This window comes from Musa acuminata, chromosome BXJ2-5, assembly GCF_036884655.1.
Source record: "Musa acuminata AAA Group cultivar baxijiao chromosome BXJ2-5, Cavendish_Baxijiao_AAA, whole genome shotgun sequence".
Classification (NCBI taxonomy): Eukaryota; Viridiplantae; Streptophyta; class Magnoliopsida; order Zingiberales; family Musaceae; genus Musa; species Musa acuminata.
This window is the reverse complement of record NC_088342.1, coordinates 45,321,063-45,342,347: the sequence shown is the minus strand read 5'-3', so window position 1 is coordinate 45,342,347 and position 21,285 is coordinate 45,321,063. Positions and strand designations below refer to the sequence as shown.

Below are 21,285 nucleotides of genomic sequence, written 5' to 3'. Positions count from 1 at the left end.
GGGAACTGCTTCACACTCACATGTCGAGTGTTCCAACGTTAATGATAGACAAAACCTTCCAAACGGCAATGGAGGAGCGGATGGGTGAGCAGACACATTAACTCAGATTGCTTCTGCTATCATTCCATCTTTTCCATTGGACCATTCGTCGGTTTCCATTCAAACATGCTCATAATTAGGGTTTCCCATATCATGTCGAGTAATAGAGATTGAGCAGTGTCAACGTTTTTTATTCAACCGTATCAACTTATTGTCAAACGGTTAATTATATATTATCATCTATAATTAATTATCAAATATTTACTTTCAAAAATTATATTATTTTTTTATATTTATAAAAATAAAAATATTTGATCTGATTGTTCTAACAAATTCTTATAAAATTATCTTTTTAATCTTCTATAGATTCTTAATATTTTAATTTCGTAAGTATAGAATACGAATCAAAATATAAAAGATATCTAATTATAAGAGATAATCTATAATTAATCGTACCAATCGACCTATATGTGTTCTTAGGTTAGCTCATAATTTATTTTTTTAATATGTTGAATCGTAATATTATGCAAAATAACCATACAACTTTAATGATAATAATTTATAGAAACAAAAGAAATCATGAGATTCAGTCCTTTCACTAAAATTCAAAAAGTGTTGTGTTTTATTTTTATAAAAAAATAATATAAATAATATTTTTAGAAAAAAATAATTTTTTTGGGTGGTCAAGATAACATCAATAAGGATAAGGATGGGGATAATGGAAGAGTTAACCCATTAAAGCTGCAAAATGACAAATACCATTGTTTCCTTTCCAACAATAAATGCTTTAGAGAAGAAAGGGGAAGGGAGATAGACAACAACAAACACTCCTTAATGCAATCCCAACTCCACTAAACTCTGTGAGTTTTGTAGAGTTGAATTATGTGATAATCTTTGTTTTTTCTCCATCAAACAATTTACAGTCACAACAATAGTCATATATATATATATATATATTTGAATTTGAATTAGGTTTTTTCTCTTAATTATGAGAGATATATTAGACCTTGGATTGGAGTGTTAGATCTTGTTTGGGTCAATGGAAGCCAGTCTCTCTCTTGTGCAATCCAAGAAAACCCTTGGAGAAATCTTGTTTCCAGCTCATGGATCCATGTGATGGATTCTCTCTCTATCTATCTCTAAATTCTCTCGCCATAAATTTACTCGTTTCTTTAGCTGTAAAGATACAGAGGAAGAGACAAAAAAAGACATTGAAATAGTAAAGCACTTCACCACCTTTCCACCTCTCGCTCTCTCTCTCTCTATCTCTCGCCTGCCTCGCCTCTTCTGCTTCACTCCTGTCCGTTAAATCTCCGGTTCAAATGGTAGTCGCCTCCGCCACTCCTCCGCCGGCCACCGCCGGCCGCCAACGGCAACACCCTCCATACAAAGAGGTGGTGAATGCGCTTTTCTTCCGTCCTTCCTTTTACTACTCGTCTGTGTGTGTGTGTGTGTGTGGCGATGATGCCGATCTGGTTTGCTTTTCCTTCATGTTGAGCAGATGATAGTGAGAGCCATCAAGTCGCTGAAGGAGAAGCGCGGATCGAGCGCCAGAGCCATCGGCAAGTTCATCCGTGACACCTACTCTGACCTCCCTGGAAGGCATGCCGCCCTTCTCAAGCTCCACCTCCGCCGCCTCAGGAGCCAGGGCGGCCTCCGCATGGTCAAGAAGTCCTACAAGATCTCTGCCTCCGGCCCCGAGTCCCCTGCAGCTGGCGAGAAGCGGAAACGGGGTCGCCCTCCCAAAACCGCCGAAGCGGCGGCGGTGGATGGTAAGCGGAAGCGCGGTCGGCCCCCTAAAGTCAATGCGGCAGCTCCTGCGTCGGGTTCTGGTGCCACGGTGTCGACCCCGAAACGGAGGCCCGGCCGCCCTCCCAAAGGCGGAGCGGCGGCTTCCCCAGCTGTTCAGAAGCGGAAGCCAGGTCGGCCATCAAAAGCATCTTTGGCGTCAGCTCAATCCGGCGAAACGCGGAAGCGGGGTCGGCCGCCGAAAGCATCGGTGGCCGCAGCCCAATCGGGTGGAACGCGGAAGCGTGGTCGGCCACCCAAAGCGGCCACAAAAGATGCTTCGTCTGCCCTAAAGCGGAAGCCCGGTCGCCCACCGGGAAGCGCGGCTTCCACACCGAAACCGGGTGGGACGCCCCAAAAGAGACGCGGCCGCCCCAAGAAGCCGCAGCCGCTCGATCAGCAGCAGGGCGTGCCATCGCAGAATAATGTGGCAAGGGGGACGGAGACGGTGACGCCTACCGAGAAGCGGCGTGGGAGGCCTCCCAAGAAGAAGGTTTCGTGAGCAGCTGCGGAAGAGAGAGGAGGAACTGAACAAGAGCAGGAAGGTTTGAATCCCTCTTCTCTGAGCTAATGCACTAACACTTAGTTGTTTGATGCTTAATTGTGGTTCTTTCGGTAGCATGCCAAGACATTAGGCAGATGTCATGTTGATTTAATGCTTGTTTTGTGGATCATAATTCTGAAGCTAATTAACACTGTAGAAGGTAGTTGTATTGAATTCAGCTTGATGAAAAATACAAACTCGATCATAATTTACTTGTTTGGAGTATTTTAAGGCACTTTCGATTATGTTGGAATTGCTGTTGATTTATCAGTGCTGCTTTTTTTCTGGTGAAGTTGTTTCAACTACTTGATAACTTTGAGTTTACAGTGAGATGCTATTTAGGTTTCCGCAGTCGAAGAGTATATTCAGTTCTTCACTTTTGTACTTCTTGGTAGATTTATACCTTCAGAGTGTCGATTGTTGTTGTTGAAGCTTGAAATGTAGCATTTACATTCTTCCTCAAGTGTGTGGCAAGATAGATGCTATTTAGGTTTCCGCAGTCGATGAGTATATTCAGTTCTTCACTTTTGTACTTCTTGGTAGATTTATGCCTTTGGAGTATCGATTGTTGTTGTTGAAGCTTGAAATGTAGCATTTACATTCTTTCGATTATGTTGGAATCGTTTTTGATTTATCAATGCTGTTTTTTTCTGGTGAAGTTGTTTCAGCTACTTGATAACTATGAGTTTACAGTGAGATGCTATTTAGGTTTCCGCAGTCCAAGAGTATATTCAGTTCTTCACTTTTGTACTTCTTGGTAGATTTATGCCTTTGGAGTACCGATTGTTGTTGTTGAAGCTTGAAAAGTAGCATTTACATTCTTTCGATTATGTTGATATCGTTTTTGATTTATCAATGCTGCTTTTCTCTGGTGAAGTTGTTTCAGCTGCTTGGTAACTATGAGTTTACAGTGAGATGCTATTTAGATTTCTGCAGTCAGAGAGTATATTCACTTCTTCACTTTTGTACTTCTTGGTAGATTTATGCCTTCGGCGTATCAATTGTTGTCATTGAAGCTCGAAATGTAGCATTTACATTCTTCCTTGAGTGTGTGGCGAGATAGAACTCGGCTGAAGGCTAACCTATATTTTTAGAAGATCTATCAGGCTTTCTTTCTTTTTTTAATAAAATAAAATTTTATTGTTTACCATGAAAACAAGTATTTGCAATGTACGTTGGCCGATCTTGTTTATTTGACTTATTTTTCATAAATACATGCTATAACTTGGTGTTTGACAAGTATGACGAGTCTCGAGTTTGGATCTTGGGTCTGTGCCAAAATAAAAACCTCTTTGATATAACATCAGGTCCGTATTCCATGTTCAGCTGAATATTATTTAGCACCATGGATATCAAGTCTCTATACATTGCCTGGGGGTCTTCCTTGCAAATTCTAAAATCTATTTACATCCTCGTAAGATTTTTTATTCTTGCCATCTGAGTTTTTGTAATCGAGTCTCCAACTGCACTTTTCTTTATAATCACCAAAATTGCACGGGCAATGTTTTCTTGGGTGTTAAATGGCTTAGATCAAGAACAACAGCATAGGACCTCCATGGAATTGAAGTATCGTATTTGGAACTCATCACGGTTGATTTTTCAGATATTCATCATGGTTTTATATAATGGAATAGTCTCTTTAGAGTCTCAAAAATGGGAGTGAGATAACACATATAGTTCACTCGGACACCACATTTTTTGTATATCATGATTTTATATATTTATACTTTTTGTGACGATTTATGAACTCTTTTGTCACTTGGATCGAAGCACACTCATCAATATCATGTTTCTCAAGATGTGAAATGTACAACTAATTTAAAGCAACAGTTTCTTTGACCTACAATGTAATTTTTGTCGTATTTATGATTATAGAAACTTGTCTGAACTCTAATTTTGTTGTTTTGACTATGTAACAAAAAAAAATCTCTTTTCTTTCTCGATTTCCTGCTTCAGCTTTCTAAATTGGTGCTTTCAATTTCTTTTGTGCAAGCTGTGTTTATTTTTCGGGACACAGTCAATCGATATATTCTCCGATCTTTATGCTATCTTGGACAGATGAATCATTACATAGTTGAATTGTCAAGTGAGAACCCTTTTACATATTTACTATATCGTTCCAAGACATTTAGGTTGCACCTTTCATAGACAGCCAAAATCGAACTTAGTATCATTTTGGTTGTCGAATTCTTGACGCAAACAACTATTTGATGAGTTTCATGTTCATTTCATCATCATATCTGATCTCTTTCTCGTCGCATTGTCCTGAGACTGCATGCCAATTAATATGATCCATTGTGCTCCATATCTATAACTCTGTAGCCCAAATATACGGTCAAAACTTGATGATACATTTGTTTCTTCAGGTTTTGGTATGAGCATGTCGAATAATAACCATGCAAGCAATGTGTTTACATTTCTGTTTCTAATTATTTCATGTTTTATTTTTGTGTTTACATTCTGTGGTCTTTATGAATACTACTTTCTGGTTGCTAGCCCTGACCGCAGTTTCGTTTGAACCGGCAACCGGAATCGGTCGGTGGTTCTATCGTTCGAAACCGAACTAGAACCAACAATGGGTCGTTCGGTTCAGGTTCCATCCCTCGAACGAATGGTTCAGTTCGGTTTCGAAACGGTTTAAATAAATAAATATTATTTTCAGCATGAAGTGATAAAAATCTGTGATGAGAGTCACTAAATATTCATCTCAAATATTACAATCAAGATCCAATAATTTAGTTGGTTGTTTGAGTATCATAAAGTTCTTTGCCATCAAAACATGCATGGTGAGATGATGTTATACACTGACTCAGATCAGACTTTATTATGCACTGAATCATATACAGCTTCAGATTGTAATTGTACTTAACAGAATTATTTGCCAATCTCTGAAGGTTGATATCTTTCTTTCAGCCTGTGGAAATTCTGGTGATGAAGTGTTTTTGGTTAAGATTTTGTTGATGCCTACACAGATCTGCTTAGGGCTTCTCAAAGATTGATACCATTAGATTTTGAGCTTTTTTTGTCGGCTTTGTTCAACTGTTGCTTTGAGCTCTCATTGATGCAATCTTGATTGCCCAACAACAGAGTCTTATCATATTGATTGGGATTCTTACGGCAATCTTTAGATCTATTACTGTGCGCAAAGGTCAAATTATATATGACTGCACTATTATCATATCTAAGATAGATTCTCTTTGATGCAGAGGATCTATATAATCCTAATCCAAGTCAAAAATAGGCGTCCAAGCCTTCAAATTAGGAAACAGAGAGATCTTCAAATAGCAGCACCACAATCTCAACTCGCTCTCTCTCTCTCTCTCTCTCTCTCTCTCTCTTCCCGACAAGCGATTCTTCTTCTTCCCCGAAGTCCCACGATGCCCTCGAAGGAGAACGCCTGCGCTGTCGCCGGCTGCGGCGTCGTCGAGCCCCCCGGAATACGCAACCTGTGCCCCAAGTGCTTTCGGGAGTTCTTCCTGGAGGAGCATCCGCAATTGGTGCCGATAGCTGCGAGACTAATGGAGCGGTCAGCCTCGTTCATGCGCTCGCGTGCTGCAGCAGCAAGCGATGCGATGGGATCCTCTTCGTCGGCTGCACGACGACGACGACGACGTTCGCCAGCCCCTCACCTTCGGACGACCCGCAGCGTAGCGTCTGCATCGACGAGATGATGTGCGTTACCGCACTCTCATGTCCGATCTGATGTGGTCTGTGGACTCGGTAACGATCCGATTTGGGTAGAGGTGGTATGGTGGCACAGTGCCTGTATCCCTGTAATGGTTGCAGTTCTTGGAGAAGACGGCTTCAGATTCATTTCTGTGAGCTTTAAGATTAGTAATTCTCGACCGATAAGATCAATTGGATGGTTTCATGCAAAACATAATTCGATGATTACAGAAATAACATTTTTAGCATAAAAACATTATCTATTTGCAGTTTCAATTTATTAGATTTATTTTTATTACAAAAAATAAATAACAAATATTTTTTAGTTTTCTTCCCAGAAAATTAGATATTATTAATGCATTATTCGAGTCCAAAAACACAAAGGAAATAACTCGACATTTTATTATCAAGTCTCCAACGAAGATTGGCTACGAGAGAGGAAAAAAGAAGGGAAAAAGAAAACCAAAAAGGATTGCCGATTTCAAGATTGGCTTCAACAAGCCATCGTTATTCTAAACACACTCTTCATCTTCTTCTATAGGAATAGCGAAAGAAGACACACAGTTCTTATTTGACGCTACTTCTTCATGTGGGTGGGTTCTCTATCGGACATTAAGGTGGGCGTCGCCGCCGTTATCTTGGCTGTTGAGGGCCGGGCGACGGGGGGCGAAGGAGACGAGCGACCGGGAGCTGAGCCAGGGCTTGACGATGACCACGGCGTCGAAGGTTCGGTGCTGCTGTCCCTCCTCGCCGGTACCTTCCACGGCGGCCACCACCTGGAGGTAGTACTTGATCCCGGACACCACCTGCCGCTGCGCGGCCGCCACGCGGGAGAAGGTGAGGAGGCCGGCGCCGCGGAGGGCGAGGCGGCGGTTGTACTCGTCGACGGAGAAGAGGCCGAGGTCCTGCACCTCCTTGTTGGTCTCCACGTCCTGCACCTCCGTCCGGGCCCCGACCATGCGCCCGCTGTAGGCCGAGGAGGTGGAGACGATGAGGCCGAAGAAGAGGAGGACGAGGAGGAGAAGACAGCGATCGAGAGAAGCCATGGGTAGAAGACAAGGCAAGGGAAGGAAGGCAATGGGGAGGAAGGTGGTGGTGGGAAGAGAGAGACATATATAGGGGCTTAGGGGGGAAGAGAGAGGGGGAGGGATGGGAGAGATTGAAGCGGGACACGTAAAACAGGGGAAGGTCGAGCGGCGTGCCGCGTCTCAAGATGGCCCTGCGCGCTTCACGTGGCCCTCCCTTTGTTTGGTTGCGCTTTCTGGCACAAGTGCTTGCCGCTGCTGCTACCTTATCGACACCCACACCTCCACCACCATGACCGCATGCAGCATCTGTGGGCTTGCAGAGCTCGGTTTCTGCATGCCTCACGAATCGGCTACGTGTTCGACCCACGCACACGTAATCTATCTTCAATGACAGCAATCTAGACATGATATTTTCCCAACAATATATATTTGATTTGGATAAGAAATCGTCGTAGGAATGCTCATCATCTGTGGGTACTACAGAAAACAGAGTAAGAAGATGATGATCAGAACACCACCCTTGGAAGAGGAACAGCTGTAGAGGCGCCCATCCCTCCCACGTCCGCTGCTGCCATCACATATCCATCGTCGCCCACAGTCTCTCCACGCCGCACTCAGCCATCTGGTAATCCACACACAGACAGAGGAGACAAGATGGTTACATCATTTACTGAATCATCAAATCTTGAGGACAATAAATATCCATGACAGAGATTTTGTCAAAATGTTACTTCATATAACAAATGACTGCAATGGTTTCACTAAGCAAAGGTCAACCATGAACATACCTGCTGTTTAAGCAAGCATCCATGCAGAGTAAATGATATGTCCTATCTTTCATCTTGTGCAACCAAACAAACGCATCCCAAATTAGTGGTGCTTCTGTCGTAGCTAAACAATCAAACCTTTCCCCCAAGTCAAAACAAAGAGCCCACAGCAGCCTCTTTAATGTTCTTCTCTTGTCCTTCTATTGTACATTTCATGTTATGAATAGATTTACATGAATCAAAACTGTGTGGTGGGGCAGCAGCAACACCTGTTGTGATGGCAGTCATTGTAATCCAATCCATAGATGTAACATGTAGGAAGATCTCCCTTCCGATCTTGTGGACTTGAAACATGTGCAGCATAGAGAGGCTCATTTTAGGTAGGAACTTAACCATGTGTTGATTTGCTCAGATCCTGCAAGCTGGGAGCTATCTCATGGATCAATGGTGTCTGTGATACTGCTCCAACAAGTTGGAATTCTTATCTGCGGAAGGCAGATGCAATGAAGGGCAGCAAGAAGGAATGAGTGATGTATCTGGATCCTGCTACGATGTCTTCGGTATGAATCAGACAGTATCAGAATGGAATGACATAGGGCAATGCAAGAACATCCTCTGACCCGAGTGTCACTGCCTCGGCCCACACTTGGGGAGTCTCATCGGCCGAGAGCTTTGACTTTTGGGTTGACTGGAAGTGGCAGCTGCCCAATAGCCACTCTTGATCATCATACTCGGGTACATCATATATTTTGGGAACAGAGTATATTTCACTAAGATACTTGGAATCCGGGTGAGGAGCCTTCACAGAAACTTGGACCTTTGCATTGACTACAACAGCAGGATGCCTTGAGCCATCTGGAGATGAATGAGCTACTCTTGTGCCATTTACAGTGTGTTCCTTGATATCTAAAGGGAGCTTTCTTACCTCGATGTTGTTTATGGCCTCGGGCTTTATGAAGGAACAAGCAACATCGGATAAGTCCACTGTTCTCCCATTTTCTACAAGGTGGGGGGAAGGAGTTGTTCTTTGGAACTTGTTTGGCTGTGAATCATTCTCTGTAATGACAAAGCAAATGTGGTAACACAACCATAAACAAAGCAAATGACATCTATAATACAGCAGAACTGAATTGTTCTTGCAGAATCAAAAGAAGGCCACTAACTACAGTAGCTAAGAATGATTACTCACCATGTGAAAAACCATTCATCTCAAGTTCCTTTCTCTTCCTATTTTCACGAGTATTGTCACTCTTTTTGTTGTCCCTCTGAGAAGCCACTGGCTCTAGATTCGGACTATCTATCTGATCCTTTTTACCTATGTTGTTCTTTATTTCATCACGTTCTTTATGTGTTTGCCCACCTTTCTCTCCATTTCTTGCCTGCTCTTTTTCTTTGTCATCAAGTTTGTTCTTGTCCTTTTTCTTCTTTTTCTTCTTCTTCTTATCCCGATCTTTGTCCTTGTGTCTCTTTTCTTTTCCACCATAAGCTTCCCTGTCCTTGTTCTTCTCATTCCCCTTGATCCTTTTGTCTGCATCCTTCATTGATCTGCCAATCCCATCCTCTTCTCTCTGCTCTATGAAAATGTGGCTTGTAACAACATTCTTTATCTCTCCCCTGTTCTCTATTGTCTTCACAAGGCAAATGCCATCTATCTTTCCATGTGCCAGAAGGGAGAGGTTTTCTTTTGATCGGTTCATTCCATTAAATAATCTTTGCACTTTGCTGCTGGGAATTGCGACAACTTTGTTATGTTTACAGTTCTCCTTTTCCACTGCAGTTGAAGTGTGTGGACCATCAGATCTTTGTTGGATGGGAACCCTAGAGTTATCTACTGCTTGTAACCTACCATCATTTCCTCTTTGCCCAAGATGACTGACATTTGAGATCAACTTGTTCTTTAAATTTTTTTCCTTTTGCACTGCATTTGCAAATCCAAAGACCTCAGAATGACTTCGAATTGAACTGGTGAAGTTGTCTGTTTGCCTTTCTATCCCATTAATTCTCCTGGAAGAAGAATCCATGGAACCAGCAATGTTTTTATTGCTTGCAACTCTTTCCATAACCATTGCAGATTCAGCACCTGAGACATCAGAGCTTCTTTGGATCGAACTACCAAAATCACCAAGCATTCTCGTTGTTGCGACCTTTTCTTCATTTTTGATCCAATAGTCCAACTCGTCAGCAAATTTACAAGGTTTAACTTCTTCAGTTTTCCAGCTGACCTCAAGCCTGTCTTTGTTGTCAAACTGAGTCTGTTTCTCATTCCCATCTTCAGATATCCTGTTTCCACCATTGTCCTTATTCTTCTCCTTTTTCTTGTCCTTGTGCTTTTCTTTTCTATCCTTCTTCTCTCTGTGCCTATCTTTACTTTGGTCTTTGTCCTTCCTTTTTTCACCTTCTTTTTTATCTTTGTGCCTCTTCTCCTTTTTATGCTTCTCTTTGTGATTCTCCTGAAAATGATAATCCAAGGTAACAAAAGGTTTGCCAAAACAAAAAATTGAAATCGCTTTTCTATATTCTCAAGCGCACTACAAATACTAAACAGACATTACAAGGACAAATGCTGCAAACATGATTGAAGATAAAACTTCGGACAGTACTACAAATCTAATAACAAAATAAAAAGAAAGCCAATGTATCTTTGCAAATCCTAAGATATTACACATCTAGTTGAACTTAAACCTATTTCTAGATACCTAAAACTCAAGAACTCAGCTTCAGGTTGTTGCAAGCAATGCTAACAAAATATCCATACAGCAAGGTATCAAAGAACAAAGCTCCCTCGATTGACTCAAGCATGAAAGGACATGTAACACAGACCCTTAACCTATACAACAAATAACAAGCTAGAGGTCTCTCTTCTCACTAACCTGGATAAGAAATCAGATCACCTCCAAGAAGACTATGGAACTCTCATCACTTGAGTTGATGAATATATTCCCCAAGTACGATAAAAGAATATCTCGAGAAATAAAGTCATCTCACAGTCATAAAAGGTATTCAAGATCACATAAATTTCATTCCAGTAAACCACAAAATTGAAATAAAGATGCAATGACAGCTCTACAGTTCATTATAACCAGTATTCTCCATCATTATGGTCGGCTTGTTGTATCATACACTTTCAGTTGCTCAGGTTAACACAACAAATTTTATAAATGAATCAGCACGTCTGAAGTTAAAGTCCCTTCATTTTACAATCGAACTCCATCATGTAGCTGAAAAAACTCTTTAAACTTAGAGTCTTAGACCAAACATGAGAAAACAGGTCAGCTTTGCTTTCTAAATTATGCTATTACCAAGAAAATAAAGACACTGGATTTCTCTTTATGATACAAGTATTTCCACTAAATATAAGGAACTGATACAAGGAGATTATCTTAGACCAACCAAAGCAATGTGAAAATTGAGAAAAATATGGAGAGGAAATTAGTTTTTTCAACATCTAAATAAAATTGCTGAAAGAGATTTGAATCAGACAACTGGGAAGTGTTAGAATAACTAGAGAAATGAGAAAGTATTAAATGCACAACTTCAATAACTGTTGCATGTGCTGCCACAAAAGTGAACTTTGGCAAGAACCCCCCAAAAAAAAAGTCCAAAAATTTTAGAAGCATCTTATACGAAAAGCATAATTCTCCTTCTAAAACTTCAGCATGAAAAGGAAATATCTGAAAAATAAATAATCTTTTAAGTCAAAAAATTTCTCAAAGTGTAACACCAAGTCATGAAAAAATTAGACAAACAATTTATCAACAATAATTTAGCATAAACTAATGAATTCCCAAGGAAGGTGGGTCCTGTCCAAGAATTAGACGTGTAGAATCTTCTAGTCTGTCAATAAAAATCATTTTCACCTAATATTTTACATTGAACAAGAATGGTGAGTTTTAGATGCGATGAAAAATTAGAAGATCAAAAAGAATATAAGGAACCTCAATTTAACTGACTAAAAAATGCAGTAGTGTTCTTTGTTTAATCCCTGAGAACAAGACCCTATATTTTATTTGATGATCGGAAGATATTAAAACAATTTATTAGTTTCCTATTTCCACACAAAAATAATAGCCCTATATATGATTTTGTCTCAAATAAATAAAATACTATCTTACACTATGCAGTGAAATATAACCACTCCCTCATCCTACTGTAATGCAATTTGTGCACTATCTATGGCCATAAAGACTATGATCAGCTTATATAGAAAACAGTACGCCCACATGTATTCACCAATTGCCTTAACATCCACCATCAATTACCAGGGAAAATGTCTTAGTACCTGGCAAGGAATGAAAGAAGGGAAACAAAAGCTAGTAAAAGCAAGCATGCTTGGATGAACTTATCCAATAAGCACCTTTGCCGGTGAATCTATATGGCCGCTCCTTGCCTCATTCTTCACCTTCTTTTCATATCCCGGTGGTGGAAAAGGGAAGCAGCGAGACATTGCTCAGTGACCCTTTGTTGGCAAGAAAGACCTAATTTGCAGTTCAGCTGTTGCAGTGATCGGGCCACCAGCCATACTCCTGCCCATAAACCATGTCCACACGCTGAAACAACCATATAACTCTACTCAGCGCACGGTAATGGAACTCTGGAAAAAGATGTTCTAACCGAGCAAATAGCCAACCTAGAGTATCCAAATAAACTTGTAACCTAAGTCCTTTTCTCCTCTTATTATGTGCAAAATCACATTTTTATGGCACCTCGAGAATGCTAAGTGACCAGCGAATCGTGATCAACAGAAAGAACCAAGAACTCTATCTCCAGCACTGCCTATCTCAAGAAGAACCAATCACCTCAAGCGGCTACACACGACCTTGGAGGCAACTTCCGGAAGAATTCCCAGGTGCATCCCCCTTCCGAGTCCTTGACCGTGATCAATCCTAGGACTCAAAAGCCAGGATCGGTGATGAAAAGACGCCTATTTTTCTCAGTAGGGAGCGAGTCCCAACAAGCAGAGCCACCGGCCGAGTTGCCCGAAAGATCCGGAGAGGGGGAGATGCGGTCCCCAGAACACTCCAGAACGCTCCACAAACCAATATCTCGATCCCAGCACCGAAACCCTCGGCCGTCTCGATCCGGTAGCCGGAGCCTGGGGGCGGCGGACGCCAAGAAATAGGAGGCGCACGGGTTCGGCGAGGGGGGTGAACAAAATCGATTTTTTTTCCGGGGCAAAGAAGAAAAAGGATTCCCGGAGATGCTTGAAAAGGGAAAACGAAAGAAAAAGGAAGAGAAGACTCGAGCTTTGTTCGATTCCTGTAATCTGGAAACCTAATAATGTCAAATTTGCTCTTCTGCTCGTTGCTGTGGCTCGCTCTACCGATCTATCGAGCGCTCCCCTTCCTTTCGGTTCCCTTTCAATGTAACCCCAAGACACGAAGAGAAGGGGTGCGAAGGGCTCGAGGGTTGGGTATTTGTAGTGTGTGTCTGCCTCCAGAGAGGAAAATAAATATAAAATATAATAAAAAATGGAAATAAATTTATTATTTCACTTTATATTTGTAGAGAGATTTGGTCCACAAAAAAAAAAAAAAAAAAAAAAATATATATATATATATATATATATATATATATATATATATATTAAAATTGCATTTTTGAAGGGAGGGGAAATTGCAGACCCAAAGCCACCCAAATTAATTTGAGTTTGGGTGAGTGACAGAATCTATTGATAGGTTTTGGATTTGGGTTATCATATCCAATTATAATATTATTTATTGTATTATTTTAACAAATAAAAGCAAAATCCATCATGAGGCATTCAATTTGATATGGAATGGGGAACACCACATGATTCACATGAGGTTAGAATGGGAAGAACATGTGGAATAAATTGAGCACAGTTAAATCAAGCACTTCCATGTGGTCTCTCGTTTTGTTGAGTTGATCCAACATGAATCAATAGGAAGGGGTAAACAACACATGATTCTTGTGTATCCAAATAATGCCAATAAAATATTTGGAGTGGGTCACAATTGGTATAAGATTTACAATAAATCTATAATATTAATAAATATTAAGTCAATTTGATGTGATAGTGACTATGTCCTAAATTCACCTATCAAATTAAAGGTCTAAAATATTATTCGACATATTTTTTATAAAAAAATTTATAAAATTTTATAATAATAAAAATATATGATAATAAAATATTTTTTAAGATAATAAATATATCTTTTTATATTAAAATATTTTTTTATCTATTTTATTGATTAGATTTTATCTTATCTCTTTTTCCCATTACTCAAGTCTCTTTCTCTCTCTCTCTCTCTCTCTCTCATATATATATATATATATATATATATATATATATATATATAATTAAAAGAAAGAACACACACACCCTCCTCCACCTTCTCGGTAGTCTTCACGCTGTGGTACTCTCAACGTACCACTTCACGAACTTCCTCAGCCCGGTGGCGAGGTCGTGCCGTCGGCCGATACCCGAAGTCCCTGTCGGCCAGGCTGACGTTGGCTTGGGTGAAGGGCACGTCCTCGTTCTGCATGCGCGCAGCGTGACGACGTTCATCTTTGCCTTCCGCCCCAAAAGGTCCTCCAGGATGCCCGCCATCTTCGCCACCGGCACCGGCGAGGCGTTGCCAGGGTTTTATATTCTCAGCTGTGCAGGGCCTCGCTTCTCGGCGGTGTTGAGGGCGCAGAGGCAACCCTTGACGACGACATCGTCGATGTAGGTGAAATCTCGTTGCACGGCGGTGCCGTCGGGCATGCGGAAGAGGGTGATGGGCTTCTCGGAGGGGATGCTCTCGGTGAAGGAGAAGTATGCCATGTCGGGGCGGTCCCAGGGGCCGTAGACGGTGAGGGAGACGGAGATGCCGTAGATGTGGTTGCAGTGAAGCGTGGGCCTATGGCCTCTCCGGCCTTCTTGGTGGCGGATGGAGCTCGGAGAAGGGGGCTTCGGTGTTTGAGGCCGTACACGGAGGAGGAAGACTTTATGCATCTCATCAATCTTATCGGATGGCTATTGGATCGTACAAATCTAATGTCTCCTCGTTTTGGATTCCTCAACTTGTCGGATTCGGATCTTACCTCATCGGGTCGAATCCACCTAAGATCCGAATCCGAGATTTCTCTGCTTTTGTTAGTTCCGAGATGAAAAATAAAGTTTTACGTTAACAATAATTAACATCGATTATTATGATCGATGGATTGTAGGCTTAATCTAGAAAAATATTTTTATGATATAGGTGAAATTATTTATCCAACATTTTTATTTTATATTGAGTCGATCTCCACGTAGTTGAATTGTTAATGGGGGACCATTTTTCACTCATTAATTGTGCTTCCACATTATTGGAAGTAAATATTTTCCCTATCACATATCAAACCTTCTGCAACACATTCTCCTTTCGAGTCTTAACAGTGTTGGAAAACACTACTGTAGAGAGAACGCTGGGCTGATCTCCATGGTCAGATTGATTCTCATGTATCTTGGCAGCTCGGAGATCCTAAAAACCAGTAGATTTTGCCACACATGTATATAACCAAAGGGAGCAACATTCACCTTTTGACCTTCTGTAAATATAGATTTGGTTTGACGAAGGAATTCTATAATTGTTCTCAGGAAAATGAAGCTGATGACAGGACAAAACTTGCACAGCAAACATGGGGGCCAAGACAAGCACTAAAGACCACACGATTCCACCGCAAAGTTTGGGGTGGTGACAATTACATCACGATATATGTATGTGTACATAAAATGCTGCTAAATTTACGTGCTTTTGTTTTGTTCCACAGATCAGCCACTTCTCCCTCATGCTGACTGGAGTAGCCCGCTGTTTCAAGTCCAACACTCCCTATTACCACGCCGGAATCCTCTGTTTTTACCACAGCGGCACCTGTCTTTGACATCTTTCTCGCAGAGTAGAAGTACATCCGGTGAAAAGGAGGAGTGTAAACATCAGTCCTTGCCTTATTTAGGACGGGAGCAAGAAGAAGACAGAAGACCAGCTCTTGAAACTGATAGATCGGTGCCGTCACGTGTCGGCCGGAGCACCAAGACGCCGACACCAGCAACCGACATGCACGGACCCGTTACGGCCTCCGCCGAGCAACGCTGATTGGGCTGCTTGTTCCTTAAATTGGAGGGAAGAAGAGAGTGTGGGGGAAGAGTGGAGATGGGGGTCTTGGGAGAAGGGTCGAGGTGGTGCTTCTGCTCGGGCGGAGGGAGGTCGGAGAGGGTGAAAGGTGGCATCTTTTGCTCCAAAGGTCCCGCCTTGGCCGCCATCTACGCCGCCGGGGGTGGGAGTGGCGGCGGCGTGGGGACTGGGTTCCTTATTCATCGTAACCTCCTTCTGACGACCCATGCCAACCTCCCTTCCGCCGCCGCCACAGAGGCCGCCGAGATCCGCCTCTGCCATGACCGCTTACCTGCCCGCCTTGCCCCCCAGAGGTCATTTACTAACCCTTGCCCAGCAAAATCCCCTTTTTTGGTACTCTAGTTCTGAATTCGAGTCTTCTCATGTGCTAATTCATTGCACAAATCTTTCCCTTTTCTGTCTCCTTTAGACTACAAGTTTCATAGATTCATCTTAAAACATCAAAATTTTAACTTGGGACTTGAGATTGGAATTCTAGTGCTTGAATTGTAGATAGATGTGGAAGTAGGCGGAATCATGACAATGTGGTTATGAATGACCCCGTATTGTTCGGTTAAGATCTGCAACCATGTAGACAGCCTTAGTGGAAGCATTAAATTGATAGCTGCTGAATGGTTAATTATATAGGACAGTTGTATTTATAACCACCATTATGTCTTCAACTGTGGAAGGAGCATAGGACTTTTAAGACTGGCAACTGGTTGGTTGCTGTTCTTTTTCCTTCTTAAGAGTTTGATGATATGGTCAAGATAATATTTGTTTCTCAGCCATTTTTGATTGATTAGATACCTCATTATGTTTCTGAAGTGAAAAATACTGGGGAAGGATGTATTTTTGTGGTACAATTGTTTACCGCGTTTATTTAAGTGTATATTTTTCTTTCTAACAGTGCTTCAAAATGTTTTTGCGGCTTAAGATGTCCAAGCAATGGATTCAACTAGCATGAAGACCTGATCTTTGTATTCGTTATATATCACTAGATCAAATCTTTCACTATTATCAACTTGCATGAGATCTTTGTGTTAGTGGTTTTTATTGTGGTTGTGGTCATGATGTATATGATGGACCTTGCTAGCCACTGTTTGCAATAACTAAGGAAAGGTACATAGCCTCGATTATCCGAATATTGAGAAGTCCAATTTATGTGGATTTCTTTTTCAGCTTAAAATCAGTATTTAGTGATTACATCTGTTTTTTTTGTTTTGGATATGATGGCTTTCCTGTTGATGTACATGTTTAACATCCTTGATAATATATCTTATGTGAGAATAGAATTGTGGCTGTTATTGCAACTTCTTGACTTCCGAAAGCTAAAGCGAGGGTAAAGCCAAAATATGGCTTCAGTTTATTACTCAATTGTGTACCCATGAACTGATTGCCGATGTGCATTTTGGTGCAAGCCTTTATTTCGTAAATTGGTGCATGAGCATAATGAACACTGTGCACATTTTTCCCAAGTGATCGAGAGAAGCAATCTGCAAGAAACATATATGATTTAACTACTTAGCGCCACCTGGGTTTACCAAATCTTGCAGTGAAATTTATTTGGTTTATGTAGCTTAAGGTAATATAGCTTTCTGCTTATTATCTCTTGAATCAAGGGCACTTCCTGCTTCCATGAATTGTAAATACAGATTATAGCAAACCAAAAGCTAATAATAATGTAAGATATTTACTTCTGTTGAAATTGTGCACCCTATAAACCATTTAGAATTCAATAAAGGCAATCTTCATAGTAGTTATGGAAAAATCTGACGTGCTTTTCTTGACATCAGTGAAGGTTAATCTATGTTTTACTTTTCTCAAATGCAAATTATTTATTGGAAAAATGCTCTTAAATTAATGGAATCTGGAACATTGCGGTTAAAAGAGTGTGTATAAAGTATAATCTATGCCTCTATATCTTGGAACATTAAAGTGTGTGACCTCTGTATCAACACATAGCTTCATCACCTTTTTTACCATGGCTGTTACAATTTCATTGTTCACTAAATTTTCAAGCAGGACTAGAAAGTATACCATTCTCTTTTCTTGGAATTCTTGGAGCACATTGAGTAGATGGATGAAATTCTCACTTTGCCTTTATCAAATTTGTTGAGCCGAGGAAATATAAGCATTTTTCGTTTTCGGATAAGTTTAATTTACTGTAAAACCAGAATATCTGAAAATTAAATCATGGGTAGAACTTCTAATTGTTCACAATCATATTATATAATATACAGTTCAGGTTTTGATTTAAACACCACTATTATAGTCTGTACAAAGTATCAACCAAGAAGGCCAGTAACTGGATCAGCTATGATAGTGCTTAAAATGTCTGCATCTTGTAAGATGTCATGGTATAGTATTATTCACACCATTTCACTTTTGCATCTGAAAGGACTTTCATTTAAGAATTTATAGTTGTTGCAGATTAAACATACAGAAAGAAGGTATTCAGATCAGCACCAACTATGGTAGTTTTCTTGTCTAAATTTTAAGTAAAGCTCTTCTTTAGGATTGGGTATGAGATCTCATGTATTTGCTAAGATTTGATTATATGTCTTCATACCTCATTAGGTAAACACTTAGGACAAGTTAAATCTGAAAATTCATTCACTAAGAGTTAAATGGAAAATGTGAAGAAAAAATAAGTAGCAAGAGCAGTATGATTAAGAAACAGATGAGTACATGAGAAATGATAGGTGCAAAGAGATGTGTGCACAGATGTCTTTTGGTCTCGTTGTCCCTCTTTTCGGCTATAGCAGGAACATGTCTTGTGCCTGACTGAAAAGGATCACCAACAAGTCTGGTCCCCTTAATTGCCATATGGCATTCTGGCATCATCTCCCAAAGAGGCATCAATTATGTATGGTCAATGTTACACTGCAACTGATTTAGAATTTCTTCAGTTTGATATCGGTTACTGAATGGGTGAATTCCATGGCATAGAAATGGAGTCTGCTTTTTTCGTTTTAACTAAAAATTGTGTACTGTGGTAGGTGGCCAAAGAATTAGCACCCCAAGAATGGAGGTCAACCACCAAAATGATTGTGCATGATGTGAAATTATATGGATTTAGACATAAAAAAGTATCAACTGAAATACAAAAATGTCCGATACAAAATTTTATTATCCACATCAAATTACGTAACAGATCAATATTTAATTGGTGCAGTTCCATGTTGATTTGATTGTCTGCATTGACTGCATAATGTTTTGCATCAAGCATTCATAATTTGTTCTTTTGCTTTAACAACAAAAGAAGATCATTTAAATATGTAGGATGATCTGTTGTTCTTTTGCTTTAATGCTTTAACAACAAAAGATGATCATTGAAATTACATAATTTGATCTTCTGGTTCATACTTCGTAATTTTTCCCTTGGTTAACCAGATTAGGCCATTGTACTCATGTTCCTTTTTCTTGTTCCAGATTTTTCATAACCAGTTCTGTTCTCGATCTTACTATAGTGGGGCTTGATATTCTGGATAGTGACTCACCCTCAGAGGTGCAGCAGCCTCGTTACTTGAAGACCTGCTTCAATCCAAATATAGATCTGGGTAATGTGGTTTATCTTTTAGGGCACACAGACAAAAAGGAGCTGGCCGTCGGTGAGGGAAAAGTAGTGATAGCCACTGACAACCTCATAAAACTGTTCATAGATGGGGTGGCATGGTGCCCTGGATCCGCTGGTTTTGATGTTCATGGAAACTTAGCTTTTATGGTATGTGATCCCATGAAACTTGCCTCGTCACCCACCGGAAGATCTGCATCCTCTTCGTCATCTCTATCATGGAAGAAAGATACTTCTATGCAGTTTGGGATCCCAATTCCAGTCATTTGTGATTGGTTACATCAGCACTGGGAAGGGAGCTTGGATGAGGTTAGCAAACCCAAGTTGTCTAAGATTCGATCAATGCCCACAGGACAGAAGAGTGGGAATTCTTGTGCTTCTTTCACCCTTCGCCGCGTCTTCAAGGCATTTGAGGAGGTGAATGATAATATCTTGTCATCCTCACCTGTCAATCGAAGATCAAAGTTTCAGCTTGGATCAAGCTGTTCAGCAAATTCAAATGCAATGTTCTCCCACGACGAAAACATGGCTATTGATTTAAGCTGTACCCATGAACAGGGGATTCCAACTCCGGAGATTTTTGAATCACCAAAACTCATTTCTGGGCCACTTCAGAAGAAGCAATATGCTCCAATCCAGCTCTTGGACATTAATTTCCCTCCGAGGGCTCCGAGATCTATCATTCTGCCACCGCCGCTTAAACAAGTACTCTCTGATGAAGATAATGTTCGAGGGTCTGAGCCTGGAAATGTGTTGAGAGAATATGACTTGTCACCAAAGGATGTACCACAAGCCAGTCGTGAAGGGAAATATAAGCTTCCCCCAATCGGCACTTGGCAAGAGGATCGCTGCAGTGTGCAGTCCAGTTCATCTCCATTGGAGATATCAGAGTTGCAGCATGAAGGCAATGAATTTGGTAGTGAAGAGGATACCATGTACTCTGCTGAAACCATGGAAAGCAGAAACATCCCAACCCCCAAAGAAACCAACCTCCAACAAGTAGGTAGGAGCCAGAGTTGTGTGAACTACAGCAGATGGACTTCCACTCGGAGGATGCCGACGGCACAGAGATCAGCCTCGCAGAAGCAGCGTGCCTTAACGCCTGCATGTAAAACACAATCACAGACCTCAGCATTGCCCCAAAGGAGCCATGATTTCCACAGTTCAACAGTCTCATCAAACATGAAGCGGAATAGCTTAGAGAATCCAAGGAGACCCCGTCGAAGCACGGTGCAAAAGCCTCAAAGATGGATGTTCTGATCATTTGTTTGTCGGCAAAGAAAAAAAAGAGAGAAGAAACACCTTCGATCAGCTTGTTGAATCCGGAATTATGCTTCTTGTTATGTTCGTGCCGATACACTAGCTTTTTTGTTTGTGTTTGATATGTGCATAATGTTGTTAGATAAATAAACAGATCCAATCTAAATGTTCAGATCTGATGGGTGATTGTCAGGCTATTATGGGATATTGTAGCTCTGTAAATCTGATTTATTCAGTGTTCCTCTCATCTTCTTATTGAATGAAAGGAAACAAAAGAAGGAATTCTTCTCTCCTTATTGATTAAGATGAGCTTCTCAGCACTCGATAAATTCTTTGACAAGGCAGGCAAATGAGTGGAAATGGATACTCTTCCTCAACAAATATGGATCCAAACTCCCCTTCCATTTCTCCATCTCATTCTTCCCTCACCATCTCTCGTCTCAACAGTTCATTCATGCCCAGTTTGGTGCAATGAAATGCGCAAACTATACTATTAATATATGCCTTCCGGGCTATAACT

At 40.8% G+C, this 21,285-nt stretch overlaps 5 protein-coding genes across 6 annotated transcripts; 2 read left to right on the top strand and 3 right to left on the bottom strand.

The window, feature by feature from the left end:
• Positions 1–1,269: 1,269 nt before the first annotated feature.
• Positions 1,270–2,583, top strand: LOC135613004 (HMG-Y-related protein A-like). The gene is made up of 2 exons (XM_065109878.1): positions 1,270–1,433; positions 1,541–2,583. The coding sequence occupies exons 1-2, from the start codon at positions 1,362–1,364 to the stop codon at positions 2,327–2,329; spliced, it is 861 nt and encodes a 286-aa protein (XP_064965950.1). The 5' UTR covers positions 1,270–1,361; the 3' UTR covers positions 2,330–2,583.
• Positions 2,584–6,416: 3,833 nt separating this feature from the next.
• On the bottom strand, positions 6,417–7,150 carry LOC103986439 (cysteine proteinase inhibitor 4-like). The gene has a single exon (XM_009404458.3). The coding sequence runs from the start codon at positions 7,081–7,083 to the stop codon at positions 6,640–6,642; it is 444 nt and encodes a 147-aa protein (XP_009402733.1). The 5' UTR covers positions 7,084–7,150; the 3' UTR covers positions 6,417–6,639.
• A 325-nt stretch (positions 7,151–7,475) lies between these two features.
• On the bottom strand, positions 7,476–13,199 carry LOC103986440 (uncharacterized). 2 transcript variants are annotated; one of them, XM_018826747.2, is made up of 5 exons: positions 12,460–13,199; positions 12,187–12,379; positions 9,022–10,282; positions 7,854–8,888; positions 7,476–7,687 (listed from the first exon to the last, which is right to left on the bottom strand). In XM_018826747.2, exons 2-4 carry the CDS (start codon positions 12,274–12,276, stop codon positions 8,410–8,412), a joined length of 1,830 nt encoding a protein of 609 aa, XP_018682292.2. In that variant the 5' UTR covers positions 12,277–12,379; positions 12,460–13,199; the 3' UTR covers positions 7,476–7,687; positions 7,854–8,409. The 2 variants fall into 2 exon arrangements, with proteins under 2 accessions (XP_018682292.2, XP_018682293.2); XM_018826748.2 differs by having other exon boundaries at positions 12,629–13,199.
• Positions 13,200–14,439: 1,240 nt separating this feature from the next.
• LOC103986533 (UDP-glucuronate 4-epimerase 4-like) lies at positions 14,440–14,790 on the bottom strand. The gene has a single exon (XM_009404550.1). The coding sequence runs from the start codon at positions 14,788–14,790 to the stop codon at positions 14,440–14,442; it is 351 nt and encodes a 116-aa protein (XP_009402825.1).
• Positions 14,791–15,625: 835 nt separating this feature from the next.
• Positions 15,626–21,056, top strand: LOC135613002 (uncharacterized). The gene is made up of 2 exons (XM_065109877.1): positions 15,626–16,242; positions 19,364–21,056. The coding sequence occupies exons 1-2, from the start codon at positions 15,968–15,970 to the stop codon at positions 20,763–20,765; spliced, it is 1,677 nt and encodes a 558-aa protein (XP_064965949.1). The 5' UTR covers positions 15,626–15,967; the 3' UTR covers positions 20,766–21,056.
• Positions 21,057–21,285: the final 229 nt, after the last annotated feature.

What these genes read in the sequence shown, in the direction of transcription:
- LOC135613004 (XM_065109878.1), top strand. Translation starts at nt 1,362, where the DNA reads ATGGTAGTCGCCTCCGCCACTCCTCCGCCGGCCACCGCCGGCCGCCAA. An exon ending in AACACCCTCCATACAAAGAG is followed by an intron (nt 1,434 to 1,540) that starts GTGGTGAATGCG and finishes CATGTTGAGCAG; the next exon opens with ATGATAGTGAGAGCCATCAA.
- LOC103986439 (XM_009404458.3), bottom strand. Translation starts at nt 7,083, where the DNA reads ATGGCTTCTCTCGATCGCTGTCTTCTCCTCCTCGTCCTCCTCTTCTTC.
- LOC103986440 (XM_018826747.2), bottom strand. Translation starts at nt 12,276, where the DNA reads ATGTCTCGCTGCTTCCCTTTTCCACCACCGGGATATGAAAAGAAGGTG. An exon ending in ATATAGATTCACCGGCAAAG is followed by an intron (nt 10,283 to 12,186) that starts GTGCTTATTGGA and finishes TATCATTTTCAG; the next exon opens with GAGAATCACAAAGAGAAGCA. An exon ending in GATGAATGGTTTTTCACATG is followed by an intron (nt 8,889 to 9,021) that starts GTGAGTAATCAT and finishes TTGTCATTACAG; the next exon opens with AGAATGATTCACAGCCAAAC.
- LOC103986533 (XM_009404550.1), bottom strand. Translation starts at nt 14,790, where the DNA reads ATGCATAAAGTCTTCCTCCTCCGTGTACGGCCTCAAACACCGAAGCCC.
- LOC135613002 (XM_065109877.1), top strand. Translation starts at nt 15,968, where the DNA reads ATGGGGGTCTTGGGAGAAGGGTCGAGGTGGTGCTTCTGCTCGGGCGGA. An exon ending in GCCCGCCTTGCCCCCCAGAG is followed by an intron (nt 16,243 to 19,363) that starts GTCATTTACTAA and finishes TTCTTGTTCCAG; the next exon opens with ATTTTTCATAACCAGTTCTG.